The sequence below is a fragment of the Lynx rufus genome, unplaced genomic scaffold (assembly GCF_022079265.1).
Source record: "Lynx rufus isolate CCGP_SWC_20201006 ecotype Redwood Valley unplaced genomic scaffold, mLynRuf1.p SCAF_26, whole genome shotgun sequence".
In the NCBI taxonomy this organism is placed as follows: domain Eukaryota; kingdom Metazoa; phylum Chordata; class Mammalia; order Carnivora; family Felidae; genus Lynx; species Lynx rufus.
In genome coordinates, this window is record NW_025814841.1 from 5,078,936 (window position 1) to 5,106,696 (window position 27,761).

General features: G+C 37.2%; 1 protein-coding gene across 1 annotated transcript in view; it reads left to right on the plus strand.

Annotated features, from left to right (window-relative positions):
• Nucleotides 1-21,112, plus strand: part of RRM2B (ribonucleotide reductase regulatory TP53 inducible subunit M2B) — a 36,845-nt gene extending 15,733 nt beyond the window's left edge. The window contains exons 5-9 of the mRNA XM_047088991.1: nucleotides 255-349; nucleotides 7,072-7,205; nucleotides 14,406-14,510; nucleotides 15,825-15,938; nucleotides 17,156-21,112. Of these exons, the coding sequence (XP_046944947.1) occupies nucleotides 255-349; nucleotides 7,072-7,205; nucleotides 14,406-14,510; nucleotides 15,825-15,938; nucleotides 17,156-17,308 (601 nt within the window). The 3' untranslated portion in view covers nucleotides 17,309-21,112. The remainder of the gene's footprint in view (nucleotides 1-254; nucleotides 350-7,071; nucleotides 7,206-14,405; nucleotides 14,511-15,824; nucleotides 15,939-17,155) is intronic.
• Nucleotides 21,113-27,761: the final 6,649 nt, after the last annotated feature.

Genomic DNA, 27,761 nt, shown 5'->3' on the forward strand with positions numbered 1-27,761 from the left:
TCTTTTTAGAAATTGAATATTGACTTTAGCCAATTTTGTATCAGCACAGATCCAAATCACTAATTTGAATTTTAGTTTCATTTTAAGGCTTAATCCCTCGACCCTGGGATCATGACCTGAGCTGAAGTCAAGAGTTGGTTGCTCAACTGACTGAACCACCCAGGTGTCCCGAGTTGCAATTATTATTGATGATTAAACTATGAAAATTATTCTGATTAAGAAAAACAAATTTCTTAATTCTTTTGTTTTTACAGGGAATTTTTATTTAATGCAATTGAAACAATGCCATATGTTAAGAAAAAAGCAGATTGGGCCCTACGATGGATAGCAGATAGAAAATCTACTTTTGGTAAGTAGCTTTAATTTAAAAATCATCAAGTTTGGCTCAGTTGATATAACACTTTCTATGTGGTATGACTATCAGGTACTAATCAAAGTCACAGAAAGGAAAAGGAATACAAATGTCACCATATGCACCTTTCATGGAATCATTCCTAATTCTTAGGAACCAGTGATAAAATAATCTAAAGCTGTTATCTATTTTGTTTAATAAGTTGTAAGTTGAAAGGTTAAGACACTAGTACATAATTACAGGTATATAAAAGTCACGTAGAATCTAATAAGAATATTATAGCAAGCACAGTTTGTCTCTGCTTTCATGAATGTTGATTTTAGAAATTTAAAGCAAGTCAAACTCACATTTTTTTCAGGGAACAAGTGTGTAGTTTCTGAAAAACTATACATAGTAGTTGCTCAATAAATATTTATTAAATTTAATTAAAATATTCAGATACTTTATTTGAATATCTCTAAGTACCTTTCTCATTCTCATCTATTTAATAATTGGTGGTCTTTACTTTCTGGCTGTATTCATTATATAGGGAAGCAAGTCTCAAAATTTTTGGTCTCAGGATTTCTTTATGCTTTTAAAAAATATATTAAAAAAAAATTTTTTTTTAACGTTTATTTATTTTTGAGATAGGGAGAGACAGAGCATGAACAGGGGAGGGTCAGAGAGAGAGGGAGACACAGAATCTGAAACAGGCTCCAGCCTCTGAGCAGTCAGCACAGAGCCTGACGCGGGGCTCGAACTCCGGACGGTGAGATCATGACCTGAGCCGAAGTTGGACGCTTAACCGACTGAGCCACCCAGGCGCCCCTATGCTTTTAAAAAATATTGAGGACTCATCTATTTGTGTGGTTTGTTGATATTTCCATATTAGAAATTAAAACAAACTTACATCATTGAAATTTGGGTTATTAAATCATTTTAAAATAGCAGTAATAACCCATTATATTTTATTATAAATAAAATAACAGTAATACCTCATTATATTTTATTATAAATAGCACATATTTATGAAAAAACACTATTTCATACCCCCCAAATTTTTGCAACCTTTTAAATGTCTGATTTAATAGAAGACAACTGGATTATATCTGCTGCTACATTCAATTTGTTGTAGAATATTTTTGTAGTTTATTGTATAGTTATGAAGAAAATCTAATCTTATTCAGATGGGTAGTTAGAAAAGGGAGCACTACTTTACCAGGCTTCTTAGATTATTGTGGATGAACACCAATGTATGCTCATGAGAGAATGGTAGTAAAAAATAAATAAATAGTGCCTTAGCATTGTTATGAAAATAGTTTTGACCCCAGACCTCCTCAGGATGTGGATTTCCAGGGAACCTCTGGACCACATGTTGAGAACCAGCAATGTAGAGAAGGGTATGGGGCAAGCCTGTTTCATATCAAGGAAGAAACAGATGTCTGCATTGCCTTCAGTTCATTTCAAGAATGAGAAAAGTGATGGTTCTCAATGGGCATAAAAAATCACCCAAGAGTTTGTAGAAAAACCCTGCAGAATCCTGGTCCTCACCAGAGAGTGATTTAGGAGGCCCAGGTAGGACTGGGGAATCTGCATTTTATATCAAGCTGATTCTCTCATGAGTGGTTTAAGAAATACCAGCTTTAAAGAAAAAAAGGAGGAGGGGCCCCTGGATGGCTCAGTCGGTTAAGCGTCCTACTCTTGATTTCGGCTCATGTCATGATAACGTGGTTGTGAGATCCAGCCCTGCATCTGGCTCTGCGCTGACAGCACAGGACCTGCTTGGGATTCTCTCTCTCCACCGTTCACTTTCTTGCTCTCTCTCAAAATAAATACACATTTTTGAAAAAGGAGGAAAATGTCAAGGTGTTCAATATGCATCAAAAATATTAGTATGGATAGGTACCAATGGCAAATGATGAACAGGCTCTCAGATAGCATATATTTCATGATTACCAAAGAAAGTAACCTAGAAAGAGAGAAAATAGAGGAGGGCGGCAGCCACCATGTAGCAACATGAGGGCTCCAGTGAAATTCTCCATATTGCTTGCCCCCAAGGCAAACCTATAGTGCAGATGCAGAAAAAGCACCTGACAAAATTCAATGTCCATTTATGATAAAAACTTTCAAAAAAGCAGGTATAGAGGAAACATACTTCAACATGGTAAAAGCCATACATGACAGACTCACAGCTAACATTATACTCAAGGGCAAAAAGCTGAAAGCCTTTCCTCAAGATCAGGAACAAGACAAGGATGCCTACTCTCACCACTTTTATTCCACAAAGTATTGGAAGTCCTAGTTGGAGCAATTAGGCAAGAAAAAAAAAGGCATCCAAATTGGAAAGGAAGAAGTAAAACTCACTGTTTGCAGATGACATGATATTATACATAGAAAACCCCAAAGGCTCCATCAAACAAACAAAAAACTATTAGAACTAATAAAAAGATTCAGTGAAGTTGCAGGATATAAAATTCATATACAGAAGTCTGTTGTGTTTCTATATAATAATAATGAACTATCAGAAAAGGAAATTAAACAATCCCATTTATAATTGCATCAACAAGAATAGAATACCTAGGAATAAATTTAACAAAGGAGATAAAGACTTGGATATTGGAAACTATAAGCTATTGATGAAAGAAAATGAAGACACAAATAAATGGAAAAATATTCCATGCTCAGAGATTGGAAGAATCAATATTGCTAAAATGTTCATAATACCCAAAGCAATCTATAGATTCTGTGCAATCCCTATCAAAATTCCAATGGCATTTTCAAAGAAATAGAATAAACAATTCTGAAATTTATGTGGAACTACAAAGAAAATCCCAAATAGCCAAGCAATCTTGAGAAAGAACAAAGCTAGAGGCATCATGCACCCTGATTTTAAACTATTTTACAAAGCTATAGTAATCAAAACAGTATAAAAAAACAGACACATAGATCAATGGAACAGAAGAGAGAGCCCAGAAATAAACCCATGCATATATGGCCAATTAATTGATGACAAAGGAGCCAAGAATATACAATTGGGAAAAGATAGTCTCCTCAAAAGATGGTATTGAGAAAAGTGGACAACTACAAGCAAAAGAATAAACTGAATCACTATTTTACACCATATACAAAAATTAAATAGATTAAAGATGTGAATGTATGACCCCAAGCCATAAAACTCCCAAAAGAAAACATAGGTGGTAAACTCCTTGACAAAGGTTTTGGTGATGATATTTTGAATCTGACGCCAAAAGCAAGGGCAACAAAAGCAAAAATAAACAAGTGGGATTACATCAAACTAAAAAGCTTCTGCACAACAAAAGAAACCATCAACAAAATGAAAAAGCAACATACTGAATGAGAGAAAATATTTGCAAATCATATATCTGATAAGGGGCCAATATCCAAACTATATAAAGAACTTAGATAACTCAATAGCAAAAAAAAAAAAAAAAAAAAAAAAAAAAAAAAAAAAAAATTAAAAATAAGGAGAAGATCTGAATAGACACTTTCCCCCAAAATTCAGATGGTCAACAGACACATGAAAAGATGCTGAATATCATTAATCATCAGAGATATGTAAATCAAAACCACCATGGTATCACCTCACACCTGTTAGAATGCTTATTATCAAAAGATAAGAGATAAGAAGTGTTGGTGAGGATGTGGACAAAAGGGAGCCCTTGTACACTATTGCTGGGAATGTATATTTGTTCAGCCACTGGGGAAACCGGTATGGAGGTTCCTCAAAAACTGAAAAATAGAACTACCATATGATCCAGTGATTCAATTCCTCTTCTGGGTATTTATCTGAAAAAAGTTAAAACACTAACTCAAAAAAACATCTGCACCCCCATGTTCATTGCAGCATTATTTATAATAGCCAAGATGTGGAAACAACCTAAGTGCCCATCAATGTACAAATGGATAAAGAAAATGTGGTGTGAATAATATATATGTTATTATATATATATATATATATATGAATAATAATGGCACAGAATTTAGCCATAAAAAAAAACAATGAAATTTCACCATTTGCAACAACATGGATGGACCTTGAAGGCATTGTAAGTGAAACAAGTCAGACAGAGAAAAACAAATACCACATGATCTCTCTTATATGTGGAAACTAAGAACAAAAAAACTAAAAACTAAAATCCAAGCTCATAGATACAACAGATTGGTGGTTGTAAGAACTAGGGGCTAGGGGGCAGGAGAAATGGGTAAAAGGAGTCAAAGTTTAAAAGAAAAGAGGGTCTATTGGGCAAATGTCTATAATCAGAAAAGCAAATAGGCTAATGTATAAACTTTTGGAAAAAAAAGAATCATTTCCTATGAACAACATTTCAGTTGACCCTTGAACAACATGGGTTTGACTTAGGTGGGTCCACTATACACAGATTTTTTTTCAATAAATACAGTATATGTAAATGTATTTTTTCTTCCTTATTTTCTTAATAAAATTTTCTTCAGCTTTATTGTGAGAATACAGTATATAATACATATAACACAAAATATGTGTTGATTGATTATTATCTGTAAGGTTTCCATTCAACAATGAGCTATTAGTAGCTAAGTTTTGGGGAGTCAAAAATTATACATGGATTTTCAAAACAAAATCTATAATTCCACATATTTTAGAGAAAATCCTGAGAACAAAAGATTGAGAGTATCATTTTAAAGAATAAGCTTTGCGCCAACTCAGAGAAAAAAAGGTATAATAAAAAACTGAATTTCCTGAAATGAAGGAAGAGAGAAATTTGTATGTCATTCATTATGTAGGACATACATAATAAAGAACTATACACTCTGAGTGAAATTGTTGAAAGACAAAGTTAAAGGGAATATGGCAGAAATAAAGTTACCTCCTAAAGAAAAAAAATATATATCCTACTTTCCCATCTTTAAAACAAATCATGAAGCCTTCATATTCGTTATAGCTTTTAGAATAAAATTTTGGAAATCTTCTTTTAATTTACATCTGTCTAAATTTGTCAAGTTTACTTCTCTTAATCTTTTAAGAGAAGTAGCCTTCTGTAACTATTTCTGTCATGATTTTCATTCTTCAGTATTCACGTGAATACACGGAATAGTTAAAGATTTCCTCTTATTCATAATGTTTGTGTTATAGTCTAGTTCTCTTACAGTTAAATGTCCATATGACATTGCCTTAATGACAATGAAACATGCATCAGCTGTAACTATCCATTATCTTACTAATAGCAAGATAAAAATATAGAAATCTGTATGTTAAACTAAGGACAGATCTTCATCTTAAAAAATGTAGCTGGTCTAAAGAGCCATTTTTGTTTTCAAGAGTCAGCAGACCACAGTGATTATTATTACATTTAATATTTAGTATATAGTACACTAAAGATTCTTCTCTTGATAATTCCTTCTAAACAGTATATACTCAATAAGTACTTATTTAATTTACATTTCTTTTGTTGTTTTTTTTTTTCAAAGTGACTTTTAAAATTGTGTCTGTATAAGTAAAATACTCTAAAAGTTTTTCTGATGTTTGGGGCTACTAATAGACAATTATTTGATAAAATTGATCTGATTTGATTTATTTAAGATAATCAGGGAAAAGAACAAGGACAAACCAGAGCACTATTTAGAGACTGCCAGAAATATTAAAAGTTCTCTTTCTTTTTGGAAATTAAATATTACAATTACATTTGCTCTGGCAGTTATAAATATTCTGGATCAGATTTTAGAAGTTTTCATAGAATGAATGGTAATGTCTTTTATCACCTAGTGCTTATATAGCTTCCATTGATTCAGTTCAGAACACGTTTATTAAGCGCACTCTCTGTGTTTGGTCCTGTGACAGTACTGGGATACAAGCTATGATGTCATTGTTGAAACAGGTCTGTGGTTGGTTCAAGCACTCAGCTGCCCTGCCTTTATCTCACAGTCCTATAGACCAAACCTTTCTCCCTAGACAGACATGTCTATAAATATGTCTCCTGAGACATTTGCTGGGGTCAGACTTATAATCCGTCCCTAGGGATAGTGTTACAGAGATGGTTCCATTATAGACCTTTTAGGAGATGGGCTTCTGCAAAGTCCTTGCATAATATTGAGTAACCTTTGAAAATTGGGCCTTATGTATTTAGCAGAAGATAGTATTTTTGCTTGTATGATGGGATATTATATCCAATAGACATATTTGTTATCTTTAGCTGGATGTATCTGTTTTTTTTTTTTAATTGTAGATGCATGGCAATGTTTTTTGGAATGTTCACTGCTAATCTATAATGTATCTTAGGTTTCTAAAAATAAGAACCTCAGCAACGTCCCCTCCCTCAATCGTCAAGAGGGAGACATTTGTCATAAGATCTTCTCTTCTACTCTGTATTTCCAATACATGCACACATTTATATGTACATACTACACTCATAGGCACTTGTGGCGCACAGATAAATTGCCTCTTTTTTTGAGTAGGGAAAGATCTCCTTTGTCCAGATACCAAGACCCACAGGAGTGCAGTGTCTGACATACGATTTGAAGTCGACACACTTACGTGTTTTTCTGCAGTAGTAGGTAGAGGTGGTGGGTTTCCTCCTCTGAACACTCTTGGCTATGGCACTAATTTGTTGGTTTTGTTTCTTGGCAAAATAGTTGTGATATTGGTATAAATATATATGTAAAAATATGTGTGTTTTATATATGTAAGCTTGAAAATGTCTGCAGTATATGATATTTCAGAAAAGAAAACTATTTTCTGTCTCCAGGGGAAAGAGTGGTGGCTTTTGCAGCTGTAGAAGGGATTTTCTTCTCGGGATCTTTTGCTGCTATATTCTGGCTGAAGAAAAGAGGTCTTATGCCTGGACTCACTTTTTCCAATGAACTCATCAGCAGAGATGAAGTAAGGAAGGAAGTATTCTTCTAGTTATATTTGTATTCATTTTTGGTGTTTATTTTTCTTTCCCCTGGAAAATGCTTATAATGACACATATCCTGGTAATTAAAAGAAAATAGGAAGTAATTTCTTACTTGGTTTTTAAGACATTGTGTTTTTCTTCTGCCTCTTGTTCCTCCTCAGTCTTCCCTGCTCATCCTTAAATATCATTAAATCCTAGGTTCCCACCTTGGCCTCTCTCCTTCACTGTACATGACCTCCTGGCTGATCTTCTCTGTTTCCATGGAATCAGCTACCATTTAGATGCTCATAACAACCCCAACTTTAGCGCAGACATTCTTTTTTTGAGCTCCAAACCCATATGTTCAAGTGCGTGTTAGATAGTTTGTCCTGAAAGGCTCCACAGATATCTCAAACCTAATATTTCAGAAATAAAATGCATCGCTTTTCCCCCAGATTCATTCTTCGGTTTTCCCTGTATCATTGAATGATACTACCTTCTATTCACTCATCCAAATTTGAATTCTGGGAGTCATTTTAGATTGCATTCTTTCTTTCTTAGCCACATCCAACCAGTAACTAAATCTTGTCTCCACCTGCCTGCACTGCCCTTTCCATCTTCCTACCAACTTTTCCATCTGTTGATTACCTTCTCACAGGTGACAACTCAAAACTTTCCTGACTCAATTAGGTAGAATGGACCACTCTTTCCTTTATGTATCCCTTTGAAACTGGTACCTGTCCCTATATTAGAGTCCGTACATATTCTGTACTTTATTCCTCTCTCCTCTGTTGGACTCTAGGCTCCCTGTGTGCAACACCTTGTCTTATTTGTCTTTCTGTTCTCAAGATTTAGCCCATCACAGCCTTCAGTTCATATTTATTGACTGCACTAATCCTGGCCCCTCAGCTTATTTCTTTTCTTTTCTTTTCTTTTTCAGTATATGAAATTTATTGTCAAATTGGTTTCCATACAACACCCAGTGCTCATCCCAAAAGGTGCCATCCTCAATACCCATCACCCACCCTCCACTCCCTCCCACCCCCCATCAACCCTCAGTTTGTTCTCAGTTTTTAAGAGTCTCTTATGCTTTGGCTCTCTCCCACTCTAACCTCTTTTTTTTTTCCTTCCCCTCCCCCATGGGTTTCTGTTAAGTTTCTCAGGATCCACATAAGAGTGGCAGAGAATCTAAGGACAGCTTATTTCTAAGTGACACTGTCAAGTTGTTAACTTCTCTGAGCCTCAGTTTCTTCCACTATAAACCTTGATAGGATTTTGTTAAAATAAAATGAACGAGTATGTGTGAAAATACTCTTTAAGTGCCATAAAATGCTTTGTATAATTTTTGTTATTTCATGTCTTTCAATTTCTAATAATTTTTATCATAAATGTCTTATGTGGTGATTATAGAGACGTCAGAGAATAAAATCACTCAATCTTAACACAGAGATAACCACGTTTAGTATTTCATTGTATTTCTTTTTAGACAATTTTCTACATTTAAATCTATGTAGATATATATGAACATCATAATTTTATGGTTTAAAATACTCTGCTTTTTGCATATTTTTATGAGCTGAGATTTATTAGAATATTGTGAGCATTTTTCTATGAAATTAAGGAATTTTAGAAAGAGTAGTTATGTTAGATATATACTATTCTAATGAAGGAATGTATCAATTATTACACTATTCTATAATTGGGAATTCAGGTTATTTCTGGGTTTTTTTGTTTAGTTCTTTTGCTATAATGCAAAATGAATGTCTTTGTGTATGAGCTTTGTCCCAATTTCATATGATTTTCCTACGCTAGTTTGCCTATACATAAAGTTACTAGATTATAAGGCTTAAACATTTAAAGATTATCCATATTTATTTGCAGATTTCTTCCCAGAAATTTTATAGCAAGCCCTACCCAGCAATGTATGAATGTGTCTTTTCTTACCATAACCTCACCAAAATTTGGATTCCTGTTTTAAATATTTGACAAATTTGATAGGGGTAATGGTTTCTTATTTTTGGTTTTATTTGCATTTGTTTGATTACTACTTAGATTGAACTTTTTTTCATAATGATATTAGTTATTTGTTATTTTTTTTCCCTTTTATCTATTCTTGTCTTTTGTCTCTATTTCTGTTGATATACATTCCCAATGCACAGTGACTGATGGGGCTCTTTCAATAAGTGTTTGTTTTTTGCATTTGTTATATTTATGCATAAATATTATATAAAATATTAGTTTTGTCATATTTATTGTAAATACATTCCCAGTTTGTCCTTTGCTTTTTAAATTTTTTTAAATTTATCTTTATTATAATAATTATTATTTTTTAAATTTACATCCAAGTCAGCATATAGTGCAACAATGATTTCAGGAGTAGATTCCTTAATGCCCCTTACCCATTTAGCCCACCCCCCCCCACAACCCCTCCAGTAACCCTCTGTTCTCCATATTTAAGAGTCTCTTATGTTTTGTCCTCCTCCCTGTTTTTATATTATTTTTGCTTCCCTTCCCTTATGTTCATCTGTTTTGTATTAGTGAGGTCATATGATATTTGTTTTTGTCTGACTGGCTAATTTCGCTTAGCATAATACCCTCTAGTTCCATCCACGTAGTTGCAAATGGCAAGATTTCATTCTTTTTGATTGCCGAGTAATACTCCATTGTAGATATATACCACATTTTCTTTATCCATTCATCCATCGATGGACATTTGGGCTCTTTCCATACTTTGGCTATTGTTGATAGTGCTGCTATAAACATGGGGGTGCATGTGTCCCTTTGAAACAGCACACCTGTATCCCTTGGATAAATACCTAGTAGTGCAATGGCTGGCTCATAGAGTAGCTCTATTTTTAATTTTTTGAGGAACCTCTATACTATTTTCCAGAGTGGCTGTACCAGTTTGCAGTCCCACCAGCAGTGCAAAAGAGATCCTCTTTCTCCACATCCTCACCAACATCTGTTGTTGCCTGAGTTGTTAATGTTAGCCATTCTGACAGGTGTGAGGTGGTTTTGTGGTTTTGTGGTTTCGATTTGTATTTCCCTGATGATGAGTGATGTTGAGCATTTTTTCATGTGTCGGCCATCTAGATGTCTTCTTTGGAGAAGTGTCTATTCATGTCTTTTGCCCATTTTTTCACTGGATTATTTGTTTTTTGGGTGTTGAGTTTGATAAGTTCTTTACAGATTTTGGATCCTAACCCTTTATCTGACATGTCGTTTACAAATATCTTCTCCCATTCTGTCGGTTGCCTTTTAGTTTTGCTGATTGTTTCCTTTGCTGTGCAGAAGCTTTTTATTTTGATTTTGTCCAGGCACCAGGGGCGCCTGGGTGGCTCAGTCAGTTAAGTGTCCGACTTTGGCTCAGGTCATGATCTCACGGTTCGTGGGTTCAAGCCCCACATCAGGCTCTGTGCTGACAGCTCAGAGCCTGGAGCCTGTTTTAGATTCTGTGTCTCCCTCTCTCTCTGCCCCTCCCCCACTCACGCTCTGTCTCCCTCTGTCTCAAAAATAAATAAACATTAAAAAAAAATTTATTTTGATTAGGTCCCAATAGTTTTTGTTTTGTCTCCTCGAGGATTTTGATGGCTTCCTGTCTGACATTGAGGTCTTTCATCCATTTTGAGTTTATTTTTGTGTATGGTGTAAGAAAGTGGTCCAGGTTCATTTTTCTGCATGTCGTTGTCCAATTTTCCCAGCACCACTTGCTGAAAAGACTGTCTTGATTCTACTGGATATTCTTTCCTGCTTTGTCAAAGATTAGTTGGCCATACGTTTGTGGGTCCATTTCTGGGTTCTCTGTTCAGTTTCATTGATCTGAGTGTCTGTTTTTGTGCCATGTCCTTTGCTTTTCAATTTTATTTGTTCTTTTAACATATAAAACCCTGGAATTGATGTGATCCACTTCCAGAGATAATTAAATAATCACACATATTTTCCTCTTGACTTTTGAACATTTAACTTTAATACAATTGGAATTTGTCTAGTATAAGTATAGAATTTGGTACAAAAATAGGATAAGTTAGAATTTAACTTAACTTTATTTCACACACTCTTAGGAAATTTTTCTAGTTCTTTTTGTTAAGTAATCCATCTTTCTCCATTGACTTGCGATGGCTTTTTTATTATATATTAAAGTTTTTAAGTGTACTAAAATCTGTTTGGGGACTATTTTTTCTTTTCATTAACCTATCTATCAAATTCCATGCCAAACAATTTTAATTGTTGTTTTTTATGTTTTGATAACTACTAGGATAAATCCCATAACATTAAATCCTATTGAAAATTTAAATCCTGGGGCGCCTGGGTGGCGCAGTCGGTTAAGCGTCCGACTTCAGCCAGGTCACGATCTCGCAGTCCGTGAGTTCGAGCCCCGCGTCAGGCTCTGGGCTGATGGCTCAGAGCCTGGAGCCTGTTTCCGATTCTGTGTCTCCCTCTCTCTCTGCCCCTCCCCCGTTCATGCTCTGTCTCTCTCTGTCCCAAAAATAAATAAACGTTAAAAAAAAAAAATTTTTAAAAAAAAAGAAAATTTAAATCCTATTAAAATTGTTCTTATAAGATTCTGCCCATATATTCTTAAGGATTAATTTTTTTTTAAGTTTGTAATGTTTCCTTAATTTATTTTTGAGGGAGAGATGGAGTGCAAGTGAGGGAGGGCTAGAGAGAGAGGGAGACACAGAATCCAAAGCAGGCTCCAGGCTCTGAAATGTCAGCACAGAGCCCCAAGTGGGGCTTGAACTCATGAACCATGAGATCATGACCTGAGCTGAAGTTAGATGCTTAACCGACTGAGCCACCCAGGCACCCCAGATTAGTTTTTTAATTGAAATGTATTTGACATACAATATTGTGCAAACTTAAGATATGTAACATATTAATTTTATACATTTTTCTGTTGTGATACGATTGCCATTGTAACAATAATTTGGACCTCTATCACATTACATAATTATATCTTTTTGGTAGCTCAAATAATTAAGTTCTCATCTCAGATTAATTTTTTTAATGTTTATTTACTTTTTGAGAGAGAGTACCCATATGTGTGTGAGCGGGGGAGGGGCAGAGAGAGCAAGCAAGCTCGAGAGAGAATCCAAACCAGTCTCCATCTGTCAGTGCAGATCTCAACATGGGGCTTGAACCCACAAACCTTGAAATCTTGACTTGATCTGAAACCAAGAGTCAGACGCTTAACTGTTTGAGCCACTCAGGTGCCCCTCAGATTAGATTTTTTTTTAATGTGGGGTTTTTGTTTTTTGTTTTTTGGTTTTTTTTTTTTTGAGAGACAGAAAGAGAGAATTAGAGGCAGAGCAGGGGAGGAGCAGAGAGAGAGAGAAGGAGACAGAGAATCTCAAGCAGGCTCCACACTGTCAGCGCAGAGCCCGATGTGGGGCTCTAATTCACGAACTGTGAGATCATGACCTGAGCTGAAACCAAGAGTCAGATGTTTGACCATTTGAGCCACCCAGGAGCTCCATAATTTTTTAACTAGAAACAATCCCATTGAAATTTTTATTGGAATTACTTTAAACCTCAAAATTAATTTTATCTACTTGTTGATTTAGCAGAATGAGTGCCTACCTTTGATTTCCTCATCTTTGTAATAGGTAGCTAGCTCTCAGTTCTAATCAACACTTTCTGTAACAGCTTTCACAGTTTATTTGAAATTCAGCCTTTGGTAATTTGAAGTATCCTCTTGAGTCCAGTCTGGGAAAAATGTTTGACTAGCAAATCTTCTAAGATTAGCTGTTCAAAGGGGCTTTTTTCTGATGGTTTCTTCTGGGAATGATAACTAGGTAAATAATCCTTGGAATACAACCTTTGATTTGAGTCTTATCTTTAATTTGTCTTTGGTTTTTGCTGATTTATTTAGAAAAACCCAAGTAAACTCTGATTTAAAGTGCACATTCCTTCCTCCGCCTTCTGCCCCTCCTCCTCCTACAAAATTATTTCTTTTTCTTTGCAGTTTAGAAATGTTCATTGACTCTGCCTTGAGGTCAGTCTCTAGCTTAATTTTGTTTGGCACTGCATCATCTTTCTCTGTCTCTAGCCTCTCTCTCTTTTTCTTTTGACTTTTTGCAATTACTCCTGTTGTTTTCAGCTTTTTACCATCTGTTCTGTGTTTTGGAATCCTGATCACTGTAGGTTGGATCTCCTTGCTCTGTTCTCTATTTAAAGCTCTCTACGATTTCTTGTATTTGCATAACCATTCTGTTCTCAAGGTATCTCACAAGTTTATTTTCTTTGGTTATCTGCAGTGTCATTTCTACTTTGTATAGCTTCAAATGGTTTTCTTAATTCTTCAGTCTCCATTTTCATTGCACTAAATTTATTTTTATCTTGAGCTGTTCTTATTTAAGATAAATGTCTTTCTGAAATCTCATGAGTTTCATCTTTTCTTTATTTTTTTAGTTATTATTTTTAATGTTTGTTTATTTTTGAGAGAGAGAGAGAGAGAACACAAGTGGAGGTGGGGGGGCAGAGGATCTAAAGCAGGCTCTACACTGATAGCAGAGAGCCAGAAAGGGGACTCAAACCCATGAGCCATGAGGTCATGGCCTGAGCCAAAGTTGGATACTTAACCAACTGAGCCACCCAGGTACCCCTCACCTTTTTCTTTAAATACTTATTATTTTCAATGATTTTTAATTTTATTATACATTAGAAATTAATGAATTTTCATTCTAGCCCTTGTTTTGTTTTCCTTTCTGAAACGATTTTGGTTGCAGATTTTTTTTAATGTTTATTTATTTTTGAGACAGAGAGAGACAGAGCATGAACGGGGGAGGGTCAGAGAGAGAGGGAGACACAGAATCGGAAGCAGGCTCCAGGCTCCGAGCCATCAGCCCAGAGCCCGACGTGGGGCTCGAACTCACGAACCGCGAGATCGTGACCTGGCTGAAGTCGGACGCTCAACCGACTGAGCCACCCAGGCGCCCCTGGTTGCAGATTTTTATTGTTGTTGTTGATTAATTCATCTGTCATGTTTATGAATTAAGATTGGCTGGCACTGAAAAATTTTCATGATAGGCTATTATAATTGGCATTTTAATGAGATTTGAAGGAAAGTAGTTCCTGGTACTGTGAATTCTTTTATCTTCCATAAGTTCTGTGTTGCATTCCTAGAACCTACTTATATGATGCCTGACACATGACTGTGTGAAAATTAGACGTTCTTTGACAGTGGTACTTTTCTTCTATTTTAGGGACTTCACTGTGACTTTGCTTGCCTGATGTTTCAATACTTAGTAAATAAGCCATCAGAAGAAAGGGTCAGGGAGATCATTGTTAATGCTGTTGAAATTGAGCAGGTAAGCAGGGTAGCTTATATGATTAGCACATCTCTTTTTCTCTGATGTTTGTAATTATTGTGTTAGGCTGACTCATTTGAAATTGCCACTTATAAGCCAAAGCAAATATCAGTAACTTTATATAGTCAACCTGACAGTACGAAAAGATGATGCATTTCAATTATTATGTCAGTTTATAATTTGGTTCATAAGTAAATGTTATACATTAAGGTTTATGTATATATGTCAATTTATAATTTGGTTCATAAGTAAATGTTATACATTAAGGTTTATGTATGTATGTTATGAAAAGATGATGCATTTCAATTATTATGTCAGTTTATAATTTGGTTACTAAGTAAATGTGATATATTAAAGTTTATGTATATTAAAACCTATTTCAGGATTTTTTTTTCTGTCCCTTTGATCTGTCACATTCTGTGCCATAGCAAACTATTTTAATCATTTCAGCTTTATATTTTTAGATTTTCAGCTACTGGAGGGAAGTGATAGTTTCTTCTTTGTTTTGTATTTTCAAAACCAAGCAGTGTATCTAGCTTGAAGCATGCACCAAATATTTATAGAATTAACAAGTCAATGAGTTCACAAATAGTAAAAATTTATAGAATGTAAAAATTTCTGACTACAAAGACCTGGATGTTCCACTTAATGTTTTTATCATTTGAAAGAACTAGTTTAAAAATAAAATAAAAACTTTTGACTCTTTAAAAAAAATACCATACAGTTCAATAGCCATAGTTTTCATATTGGGAGGGGTGAAAAGGAATGAAATTCATTTTAGTATTTTTAATCATTTTGAGAACTAAATCCAAATGGTTAGTATTTTTGTTTTTTTCTCGATTAACACTTTGCCACTGTCTTTCAATATAGTTGGAGTTCAGTTTAACCCCCAGATCCATTTCTCTTTCTCATTTTCTTTGTTAAATGTGTTTCTCTCTTTCCTAATCCCCTTCCATAACCATGTTCCCCACAGTGATCATCTCTGGTGAATCTTTTTCCGGATATTTCAGGACAAAGTGTGCCCTCCTTTCTCTCTGGAAAGTCTGTGAATTTAGGTCCTATATATACTACTTTGTAAAATATAAGTAATTTGTCAGTTTCAGTTTACTTTGGCTGTTTGAGAATGTGAAATACTGTGAATAATAAAACCCCAAACATTTTTAAACAAATGGATATTGCCATGTTGAAAGAATTTACCCTAGTGAACTTTCCTCAGGGACTTAGAAGATTAAAACTAATACCCTGTTTTTATTTGGAAAATACTTATTTATTGTTCTGTCTTTGTACTTGATTCTGTTTTTGTTCGTATCTCAGGAGTTTCTAACAGAAGCCTTGCCAGTTGGCCTCATTGGAATGAATTGTGTTTTGATGAAACAATATATTGAGTTTGTAGCTGACAGATTACTTGTGGAACTTGGATTCTCAAAGGTAAGATGTTTAAAAATTTATTACTACTAGCTAAAATGTTAGTAAGACCACTAAAATACTATATTTCATTGAAAGCATTTGTATCACATCAGTCTACAGTCTACTTTTTAAAATTACTGTGACAGCCTTGTTTTGCATGAACAAATTTGTTTTGCAAAATCCTTTGAAACTTGAAATTCATAACAGAAGGAAGAAGCTGATAAATCTTAGAATTAATAAGTTCAATAAATTACTTGTAATAATTGCAGGTATTTAATAGGATTATCTTTAATTGGATTTAATATGTATATATATATGTTACCCTCATAAATCCTCATGGGTCTGTGTTGTAATTTTTGCATTAATACTTTTTTTAAAGACTTGTTTAACTTATGGGACACCTGAGTGGCTCAGTAGGTTAAGTGTCTTGACTCTTGATTTTGGCTCAGGTCATGATCTCATGGTTCGTGAGTTTGAGACCCGCATTGGACTCCCTGCTGATAGTGCAGTGCCTGCTTAGGGTTCTCTCTCTCTCTCCCTTTCTCTCTGTCCCTCCCATGTGTGTTCTCTCTCTCTCAAAATAAATAAAATAAGCTTATAAAAATAAAAAAGAAACCTGTTTACCTTTTACTTATTTAGTGAGATTGGTGCATCCAAACGTTTATACTTTTAAATACAAATGGTTATTAGGAAGACATTAACTGTCATAATTTGGTCCTTTGAACTCAGTTGCCTTTTAAGTTATTTTTCATTTTTTTTTATCAGAGATAATATACCTGAATTTCATAAAGTCGTGTGCTTCTCACATGACATAACAGGTGGAGGCTGCAGCCAATCTACCTGGGTTTGAATCCTGGCTCTGCCACTTTCTAGCTCTGTGACCTTAAGCACGTTGTTTAACCTCTACCTTCGTTTCCTCATCTACGAAAGGGAGATAATAATGATACTTACCAGAAAGGATTGTTGATGAGTTGGTATACATAAAGCACTTAAAATACTATCAGACATACAGTAAATACATACTAAGTGGTCATGTTGTATTCACCATAATTGGATATTCATGGAACTTTACAATGTACTGTATATGCGATGGTAATTAGAAATTATAGGTTTTAACTTCTTAGCATGGAAATGTAAGCTTAAGTTGTATTTAATGAGAAGCCTTGTTATGTGTTGTTGTTCTTATGGGTGTAATTTGGCTTCTTCAGAATGTCTAATAACACTTCTTTTCTTTTTAGGTTTTTCAGGCAGAAAATCCCTTTGATTTTATGGAAAACATTTCTTTGGAAGGGAAAACAAATTTCTTTGAGAAACGAGTTGCAGAGTATCAACGTTTTGCAGTTATGGCAGAAACTACAGATAATGTCTTCACCCTGGATGCAGATTTTTAGAACTCTCCCCATAGATAAACCTATCACTGGTAAATAGCAGTCTGTTTTTCTCTGCTTTAAAAAACAAAAAAAACAAAACAAAACAAAAAAACAAAGTAGCTCCCTTAGGCAACAAAAGTTTGCTTAAAAGGAAATCCAAAACCAAATTTCAATAAGTTGGATTTATAGAAATACACTCTAATTTTCCCATTTGACATTCAGGATGTGACTTCAATTCTATTGTTTTGTCACGAAAATATAAGATGGTGTTATGTAGTGATTAAGAGCATGAGGTGAGGGGTCAGATTTGAGATTCTGCCCTTACTGCTTTGTGTGATCCTTGGAAAGTCAGTTAATCTCTCTAAATCTCAATGTATGTATCCTTAAAGTGGGTGTAATAGTAGCTCCTAAATTTATCATGTGGATATGAGGATTGACCTACAAAATAGGTGCTTAGCCACGACCACCACCATTACTACTTATTAACAGTCTTAATTATGGTGGTGATGTGATAAAATTCTCCCCTGTCCTCAAAGTAATTTTGATTCTAGGTTCTAAGATCTAGAATTAGATCTTTATATTTTAATGTTTGAGGGAGAATATAAAGATTTCATTTAAAAATTATAATTCTCATTAACTTGAGAATTGCTTCTTCAAATTCCTCAGCATGTAGTAAAGGAAATTTAGTTCTCAGTTGCTTTGGGCAGGACACTTATGAAGTGAAATTCGGGAGATCAGCCTGGCAGTTGACCTTGTAAGTAAAATGATTTTGCTCCTTTAGAAATCAAAAAGGTAACAATTGCCAGACATAGCTAGCCCTGAAATGTTTAAACCTTGGGTGAATTAGCTAGAATAGCATTTCCCCAAGAATGTTCTAAAAGCTGTGAGCCCCTCTAGATATTTTGTGGGGAAAAATGGGATTCTGTGGTCAGATGAACCTGGGAAATGCTATCCTCCCTTCTTCCTCTTTGAAGTATATAGTCAGTACATCAAAGAGAGAAATTCTTCAGGACATAAAACTTACTTCTCCCTGCATATCCCAGACTTACTTAACAAAGGTCTGTAGTTTACCTGTTAACATCTCACCTAACTAGTATTCCTCTGAATATAGTTTGGAAAAGGCTGCCCTAGAACCATTTTGTACACAGAGGAAGGACTTGTGGACTAGGCAAAGGAGACCTGGAGGGATTTACTAAACCATTCATATTTGTGCCGAGCTGAGTAACGTACCTGAGACTGACCTCAGCTGTGCTTCTTTAATGCTCTTCAAACTCTTTAATGCTGTTAAAAGGTAGAGTCCTAATGGAACTATGCGTCCTGCACAATAGCAAATGGCAAGGGAGACAAAGGTTTCTGCAGAGGAGACAGTGAGGAAAGGCCATGGACCCCTCTTTACCGTTAGGAAGAGCCAAGAGGTAGCCTGAGCCCCCAAAACAGTGTGGTTCCCCACTTAACAGCAAACTGCTTTATAACATTCTGCAACCTAGAATTTAGAGATTTTTCACTTTGCATAAGTTTTTGCTCCATTCATTCAGCAACATTCTAATGACTGAAAATGGGAGTTCTCAAGTGGATGCAAGAGGACCAGGCCATAACCTTGTTAGGGAAACTGTCAGAAGCCTGTGATATTTCGGCCTATGACAGTGCCATTTGTTCAGTTTGTTCAGTGCTTCATGGTTGGCCAGCTGGTTTTACATCATATCACGTGATCACTCAACAGCCTTATAAGCTTGACAGCTAATATTGACATTTTACTGCTAGGAGAGAGTGAGGCTCAGGGAAGTTAAATGACTTGGCCAAGGTGGGCTCTTATCACTGTCCTTGCAGTAGAATTCTTTTTCCCTAGAGATTATCATCTTTCTTGTATTTAGTCCTTTACATCCATCTTGATGTGATTTTGCCTATTTTCTCATTCAGGTATCATGTACTTTATTAAGGTATTATGTAAATTATTTACCTATATTCAGGTAGTATGCTCAAAGATGTGTATACTACTGTAGAAACACTTAACATTATAAATTGAGAATATCTGCAATAATATTGGAATGAAAGAAAAAAGTTTTCAGTGCATATTCCCTTTGTTTTGAATCCAGATCTTTCTCATAGGTAATGACAGGTGCCTTAATATGAAGCTTATTTATAGTAGCAATAAACCTAACTGTTGAGATGAAGAAGTTTTAATACTGAAATACTGGATTTTTAATACACTGGTTTATTATATTCAGTGTTCTGTATCCTTTTCCAGGCCTTCAGGTTGCATATTTATTTATTATGTTTAATATTTTGGTTCCTAGTTCTTAAGGAATGAAGAAATTGTGGAATTGCCTTTTAATACTATCTCACAGGTAAAGAAATTCAGAGTATGTTTACAAGTTTTTTTTAATAGCACATGTACTTAAGTCATTGCTATAGTAAAGTTAAGTTTGTTATTTAGGAATGTATAAACTTGTAGTTCATGACAGCACTTATTAAAAATAACTTCATTGTAGTATGTAGAATCATGACTTGGAAGGACTTGGGAAGACAGTTTGATTCAGTGCTTTCAGAGAAGGCTATTTTTTTGTTCAGTTACACACAATAATAAACAATTGTTTTTACCTATAAGCTTACTCGAGTCATGTCTTAGTGTCTCATTTTGGAATATCAACATTTTCTTCTTCTTTTGACATTTTATTTTTTATTCATAAAAAGTGATTACAGTTGGCCCTTGAACAACATGGGACTTAGGGGCACCAAATCCCTGCACGGTTGAAAATCCACATGTAACCTTTGACTCCCCCACAAGTTAACTATTAATAGCCTACTGTTGACTGGAAGCCTTACCAATAACACAAACAAGTTGATTAGCACATATTATGTGTGTTATATGTATTGTGTACTGTATTCTTACAATAAAGTGAGTTAGAGAAAAGATGTTTTTAAGAAAATCATAAGAGAAATACACTTACAGTACTATACTCTATTTATTGAAAAAAATCCACATATACGTGGGCCTGTGCAGGTCAAACCCATGTTCTTCAAGGGTCAACTGTATTGAGAAAACATAGCAGTTTGCATATTTAAAACACATATTATTTAATATTCATAACTTTGCATTTTACATTTAAATATGCTAACTTCCATGTCATAGAATTCCCATACTGCATTTGCATGGATTAAGCTAAGGGCTTAATGTCGCTAACTGATTTTCAGTGATAAAGAAATCTGTTCCTGAGCTGCATAAAAGCCAGTTTAGTCCTATAATCAGGTATTATGTTTTTGAACTAAATTGGCATGAATTGGTAGCCAACTCAGGAGCTCTTCTCAGTGGAATCTGCATGAGTGGTACAGAAGTGAAATCTCGTTTTTCTTTGTTTTTCCCAGCCTTTAGATAATCTCCTTTTTAGATGACTGTAAATTTGAAGGAAAACTTGTTATTCCCAGGGCCTTAGAAAGAAAGGATTTAAGCTTTCAAATTTGGGGCCTAAGGAAAATATAGGTAAAAATGGAAGGATAGAGATTGATTTTTTTTGTACAGATAAAAATACAACAATTCAAGTCTTTTTCTAAGTTCACAAGATTGTTAACTTAGTGCATTTGATTCTTTTATAATAATGTTTTGTTTTTTTCCAAATGTCTGGTAATTTAGCAAAGCTATTTGGTATTTACTGTGTATATAGAGAGCTTTATTAGGTGTGGTGTACCTAAGTCTTTTTGCTAAAATGCATTGTGGTCAATCAAGCCAACCCTGAATATGTAGAATGTTGGGGTTTTTTTTCCCCAAAGAAATAGGTTGTTTTGTTATTTTTTTGGGTTAGTGTGTTGAAATAAACTGTATCATATCTACATCATTTTGTGTGTGTCCTTTTTGAGTAAGAGTATTTCTTTATAAGTGAAGGGGCTACCCTAATTAAGAAATGTATATGTTTTCTCTTTGTGCATACAGATAAATACATATTGGTATTACTTTGTTCAACTCTCTCTCTTTCTCTCTCTCTCTCTCTCTCTCTCACACACACACACACACACACACACACACACACACTGTTCTTTTGACATAAGTGGGATTCCCCCAGTCCTCCCTCTCATCTGCCTTCACCTAATCCATGTCTCTTTATATCCAGCTGAGATTCCACAATACATAATATTACTAGGGGTAATATGTGTACTTTACCAATACCCTGAACTCTGTTCCTCTTCTGCATTTATACCATACATAGAAAAGTCAAGGAGATTTCCCCACCCTGTTACAAACATGACGACAATCAGTTTTTCCATATTTCCCTCAATAAGCAGCCAAATGCTGCTAGAGAAAAGGACATGTAAGACAAATTGGATCTCCTTACTATAAATCCATGTAAACATTTACCTACTGTCCTAGTCCATTGGGGCTGCTATTGAAAACTATAAACTGGGGGGCTGAAACTAGGCATTTACTTCTCACAATTGTGGAGGCTGAGAAATCAAGGTGCTGACAGATTCGGTGTCCCGTGAGTCTCACTTCCTGGTTCATAAACAGTTGTCTACTCACTATGTACTCACATGGAAGAAGGGTGAGGGAGCTCTCTGAGGTCTCTTTCATAAGGGCCCTAACCCTATTCATGATCCAGTCACCCAGGCCCCACCTCCAAACATCAGCACACTGGGGATTAGGTTTCAACATGAATTTTGGTGGGACACAGCATTCAGTTTATAGCACCTACCTCAGCACTATCTGATAACTCTAGTACAATTTCCTGGTAAACTTGTTCTCCATTCTCCACAATTGCTTTTCCACACTATGCCCACCTTCTGCTACTACCCTCACTCCCCAAGAAGGTGCCTTTGTCATCTGCTTTTTCTTTGTGAATTGTGGGCCCACGAGCGATATTCTGGGCTGAAAAATATGACAATTAGAGGAGTCCTAAATGTAGAACCTAAGAAGCCGCAGTATAACTCAATATACAAGTGTCTGTGCACGATTTCTGTCCTGTGGAGTCCTTGCAATCAGAGAGCGATTGAGGACATTAGCTGTTCTTTTTTAATTTTTTTTTTCAACGTTTATTTTTGGGACAGAGAGAGACAGAGCATGAACGGGCGAGGGGCAGAGAGAGAGGGAGACACAGAATCGGAAACAGGCTCCAGGCTCTGAGCCATCAGCCCAGAGCCCGACGCGGGGCTCGAACTCACGGACCGCGAGATCGTGACCTGGCTGAAGTCGGACGCTTAACCGACTGCGCCACCCAGGCGCCCCTCTGTTCTTTTTTTTTTTTTAATATTAAATATACTTTATTGTCAAATTGGTTTCCATACAACATCCAGTCCTCATCCCAACAGGTGCCCTCCTCAATGCCCATCACCCACATTCCCCTCCCTTCTGGGAATAAGAGCCACTTATTTGTGGGAGCTGCTGTTCCCTTTCCCACCGCGTGGGGTTCCCAGGGCTGCCAAGCCAAGTGCGTACTCCTATCTGTCTCGGCCCGGGGTCAGGCAGGCGATCCAGGAGGGAGCCACATCCTTACCTAAGTCATGTCTAAATGAAACTAAAGGCAGAGAAGCACTTTTATTCGAATGACAAAGCTAGAGAAAAAGTCCTAGTTCCAGCTGCCCCCAAGGCCTAACGATATCCCCATTCTTTGCAATTTTTCATTATCTTCTATAAAGGTTAATAAATGACTACTTTTTGCCTAAGATAGTGTAAGTCTCCTGATTTGCAACCCAAAGGACCCTAGGTAGAACAAAAATTAGCCCCTGGAAACAAAAAAGGAATTGGGAAGAACCAGGGCGTCCGGGTATGTATCAGTCAAGAAGCTGAGAGCCCAGGGTTTGCTCCTGGAGAGGCCCCTGAGACCCAGGTGAAGTGTTCAGTGACACTGAAGTACTGTGGAGAGGGCGAGGTGAAGAGGAGAGGGAGGCACAGTGGAGTTGTGAGTTTTAGAAGAGCAGGGTTGTTACCAATGAATGTGGTGTCCACGATCTGCATGGTCATCCTGTAATAAGAAAAACTGCCGTCCTCGTTTTATGGGACCTTTCTAGGAGCCTTGAGCACCTGGGCTTTCTGCACACTGTGCCAGCACTCAAACCACATCTGCTCTGCTCATTTCTCCAGGTTAGCATGTTTCCACATCACGGGAAACAAGAGCATCCTCCAGTTTGTCTGAGTAAAGGCCAAGGGGTATGTTCTTGATATTCTCTCATTGTTCATGATAGTGTCCAAATTCTGTGAGAAAACTTAATTCCCAGTGAGATAATAAGTATTTGTACATACTTTAGTGCTTGTAAGGTGATTTTGCAATCCTATTATTCTAACCACTTCGTTGGTTCACTCATTTTATAAGAAATTGCCATGTCCCAATAATATTAAAAAGGGACCTGAGGCTCAGGTTAAGTTACTTGCCTGAGACCGCACAACTAGTAAAAGAGGCAGGTGTTACGGCTTTAAATCCCATCATCTTTTCGCTGAGTGCACCCAGGTTTCTATTCCTACTGTTGGTGATATTTTTCATGGGATAGATCTCTTTGACCTCTACGCTTTCCTAACACACTCTGTTGGCAGGTGTCAATTTAGAGCTTCACTTGTTCTCCCCCAAAGCCTGCTGGGAATTGTGTTTAAACATCACTTAATGGAGGGGGCAGAGAGGGCTTACCTGCTGAGGCCTGGTTGGATTGGCAATAAGGTTTGAAGACATCAGAGCTGCAAGGGCAATTGACACTTATTTTCTAATCATATTTGGGATATATATCTTCAAAAATATTGCTTTAAGTAAAAAGTAAATTTTAAAGAATTAGATAAAGTAATAGTACAGGTGGAACTCAGAATGGCATATCCTGGCAGTGGTTGCATATGACAATTTTGGAAACCTGAAACCAAATCTCTCATGTCTAAAATGTTGAGGTGTCCAGATCAGAGCTCCCCAAGAAGTCCTTCTCGGAACTCAGGTTATAAAGTGGTAGCAAACAAAGACATACTTGCTTCAATTTGTTTAAATTTCAGATGATAGGGGAGCACGTGCCTCTAATTCTTGTCATCTGTTGGTTTGGGTCTCTAGGTTTAGAGTCCCAAATTCCAGAGGATGTACACCGTCCTTCATGTGGCTAAGAGGGAGTCAAACCCACTGAAGGCAACATCCAGACACAATCAACCTTTACGTCTCTGAGAAAACAGTTGAGTAAAAATCTGTTCCAAGCATCTCTCCTGTGTGTGATACAATTATACTTATCTCTAGGAACTCAGCTTCATCGATGGGCCATAGAGTTTGACACAGAGTTTTTTCCCTTTCAGATTTTTTCTCTGCTCCTACCTTCTTTACTGGCTGGCCTCTACTCATCCTCTGGGAAAGTCCTTCCTCTGTGTGCTCATAGCTCTCTATATCTGGCTAATATTTAACTGAGCCACTTTCAGATGACAAGTTGGTTTTTTTTTTTTTTCACATTTGTGTTTTCCGTGTGGACGTAGCAGTTTATCAGTATTTCCTCAATGAATGAATGAATGACAGTCATTATTAGTTGAATCGTGAAGCCTGGTTTCATGTAATCAGAATAAGCTGGTCGCTAGAAACTGTCATTTACAGAGCACATGTGCCCTGTTTGCTTTACATATATCACATCATTTTATGCTCTTAATCCTATTGTAACTTATTTTTCCTTCATCCCTTCAAAAATATTTATTGAGTGTATCCTAAATGTCAGACACTGTGCCAGGTGCCGGAGATCAAACTATGAAAAAAACAGACCTGACGTCTGCCTCATGGAGCATAGTGGGGCAGACTCATATTAAAGAGTTATTTCCTCTATTTTCAAGGTGACTTTCAGAGAGGGTTTACTCCTTATCTACTCCTTGCTTAAAGTGGTACAGATAAAGCCAGGATTCTGCCCCAGTTTGGTTTGATACAGTTCATGCTTTTCCTAGACTCCCCTGATAAAGACATCTCTGCAGCTCTGATGAGCAGAGTCCCAGGTCCCATGGGCGGTGGGTCCCAAACCACCTCAAAGGGCTGTGCAGCCTGAGATGAGGGTCAGCAGCTGCAGGCACTGCTCAGGCTACAGGGGAGAAGCCCGTGGAGGTGAGGGTCAGACACTGCCGCATCCTACCCTCAGCTGCCGGGCGGCTCTGTTGTAGTCAGTGGGGCATTTGGTGGGCAGGGCTGATGGGAATTTAGCAAAGCTAATTCCATCTAATTCTCCACAAGGGAAGAATAGCTTCAGCATCTTGCCAGCTGCTACCAGCGTAAAGCTCAGAGTTGCCAGCCCCCATGTGTCCTGCACGGAGCTGGAAAAAGACAAAGGAGGCTGTCGTGGCCCCCCGCCTTCCCTGAGGTCGGGTGAAGCAGAAGTGACTGTGGCGGAAGGTGGGGCGGCACACGGTACCAAGTCCCCTTTCTTGCTGGACAACTGTGACCTGACTGCCCCACTGGCCTCCTGTTCCCCATCTGCACCTTTGACTGCCTGTAGGTGCAAGATCACGATGTTTTGCCAGAGGTTTCATTTCCTGATTTCCTCATGGTGGAGCCCTTGAGCCACTGGTTTCTCTGCTCAGAGGCTGCTCCTTCACTGTGGGAATTAAGGAGGTAGATTTTTTTTCCTTTTTTTTTTTTTTTTTAATATATGAAATTTATTGTCAAATTGGTTTCCATACAACACCCAGTGCTCATCCCAAAAGATGCCCTCTTCAATGCCCATCATCTACCCTTCCCTCCCTCCCACCCCCCCATCAACCCTCAGTTTGTTCTCAGTTTTTAAGAGTCTCTTATGCTTTGGCTCTCTCCCACTCTAACCTCATTTTTTTTAAGGAGGTAGATTTTAAAGAAGAACGATGCTGTTTCCAGATGAGCTTGGGCTACTGGGCGGGAGGGAGGCCACTGGACACACAGAAGAAATTCCTGCTCAGCACTGACCCTTTAGAAAGGCAAACTCCCTTGGGCAATTTCACCCCTGGCTGGTTGTACAGAAATGAAAGTCTAGGTGACAGTACCGTAAGGGAAAGCCCTGCACTTTGGTACCAACTGAAGGAGGAAAAGCCTCTTTCCATAGAGGGATGCTGAGCACTTATGAAGCAACTGACAAAGCCACACATTTTTATGAAGTATCAGGAGCCCTGGACTAGTCACAGAGTTACCTGTGATTTTGTTATTTGCTCATCCATCACTTTGGGGGAGGGGTGGTGGAGAGGGGAGGGTCAGAAATGGCAGAAAGACAGCACTTACCCTCTGGCCCATTCTGAGAGGATCTGAGAGTGGAGGGGAAGGTACTAACTCTTGTCTGTTGTACCAGAACGGATCACGCCATTCCTTTGGCCCTGGATACCTGAGGCTCCCATCCACCTCTGTCTGGGGAAGGTGATATCTATGGTCAGGGCAGGATATTTTAACAATTCAGGTGTGGGGAGCAGGTTTCTTGAGAGCTAGGGGTCATTAAATGATACTCCATCCTATGAACACTAAGTCCATCTTGCCTCAGTTAACTCCCTTGCAACTCATAGGAAGTACCTCCAGGTATGGGACTCTGCTATGGTGAGGTGTGGAAGAACACAGGCTTTAGAGCCAAACCACTTGGGTTCAAATCCTGGCTCTAGCATTTACTGGCTGGATGACTTTGGCAGGTTAAATGTGCAACTGGGAGGAACAACAGTATGGACTTCTTGTGTCGTTGTAGAAATACGCAGAACACTTAAAATAGACCCAGCACATAGTAAGCACTCAGGAATTGAAGCTATTATCTCCAAGCTTCTGCTTAGCATTAAAATTTCAACATTTCCATTAGCTAGAGTGACCTCAGAGTCAATAGCTCCTCCAAGGCTGAGCTATGGGCTTCTTCCCATGTCACCTTTAACAATTTCATCATTATATAGGTTTCAGTTCCCTCTTACAGGCTGGTCATCCAAATTTTTAGCATAGATTTATAAACAGTCTTAGTATCTGGCATGTTCATTGGCTGGGAAATAGATTTTCGTGCTTCCTTAACAAGTAAGAGAGTTTTACTCTTCCTACAACATTAGGAGTAAGTTAAAGTCAGTTCACCTTAATTATTCTTACAGGTTTAACATCCGTTGTCATTATCATTAGCCTTTTAAGGCTAATAAACAAATCCCAATCCCTAATAATGAATAATTCCTATTTGGTTCTATGAGTAGCAAAGTCAAGTAGCTTTAGCGCCACAGCGTATCACTGCTCTAAGGAGAACCCTGGGTCCCAGTAGATCTGGTCCTGTTGTTCCCGCAACTAGATTGAGAGTTTGAGGGTGTAGACTCGCTGGTCCTCTGCCTTAAAAGTCCCTCCGTGCACCAGGTGGGATTCAGACTGGTTATCATTTGCAACAGGGAGCTCAGTTTGAGCTTAGGCCCTACCACTGGCCTTTAGGATTGGCTGGGCCATGACTCACTATTCATATGGTGACTCAACTGAAATTTCTTAGCCTGGGGTCTCCTGGGAGAGAATCAGCCCTGAGGCAAGGAGGAGACAGATCTGATAGGTCTGACCCAAGTGATAGGTTTGGGCAGAGATTTTGAATGTAGCATGGA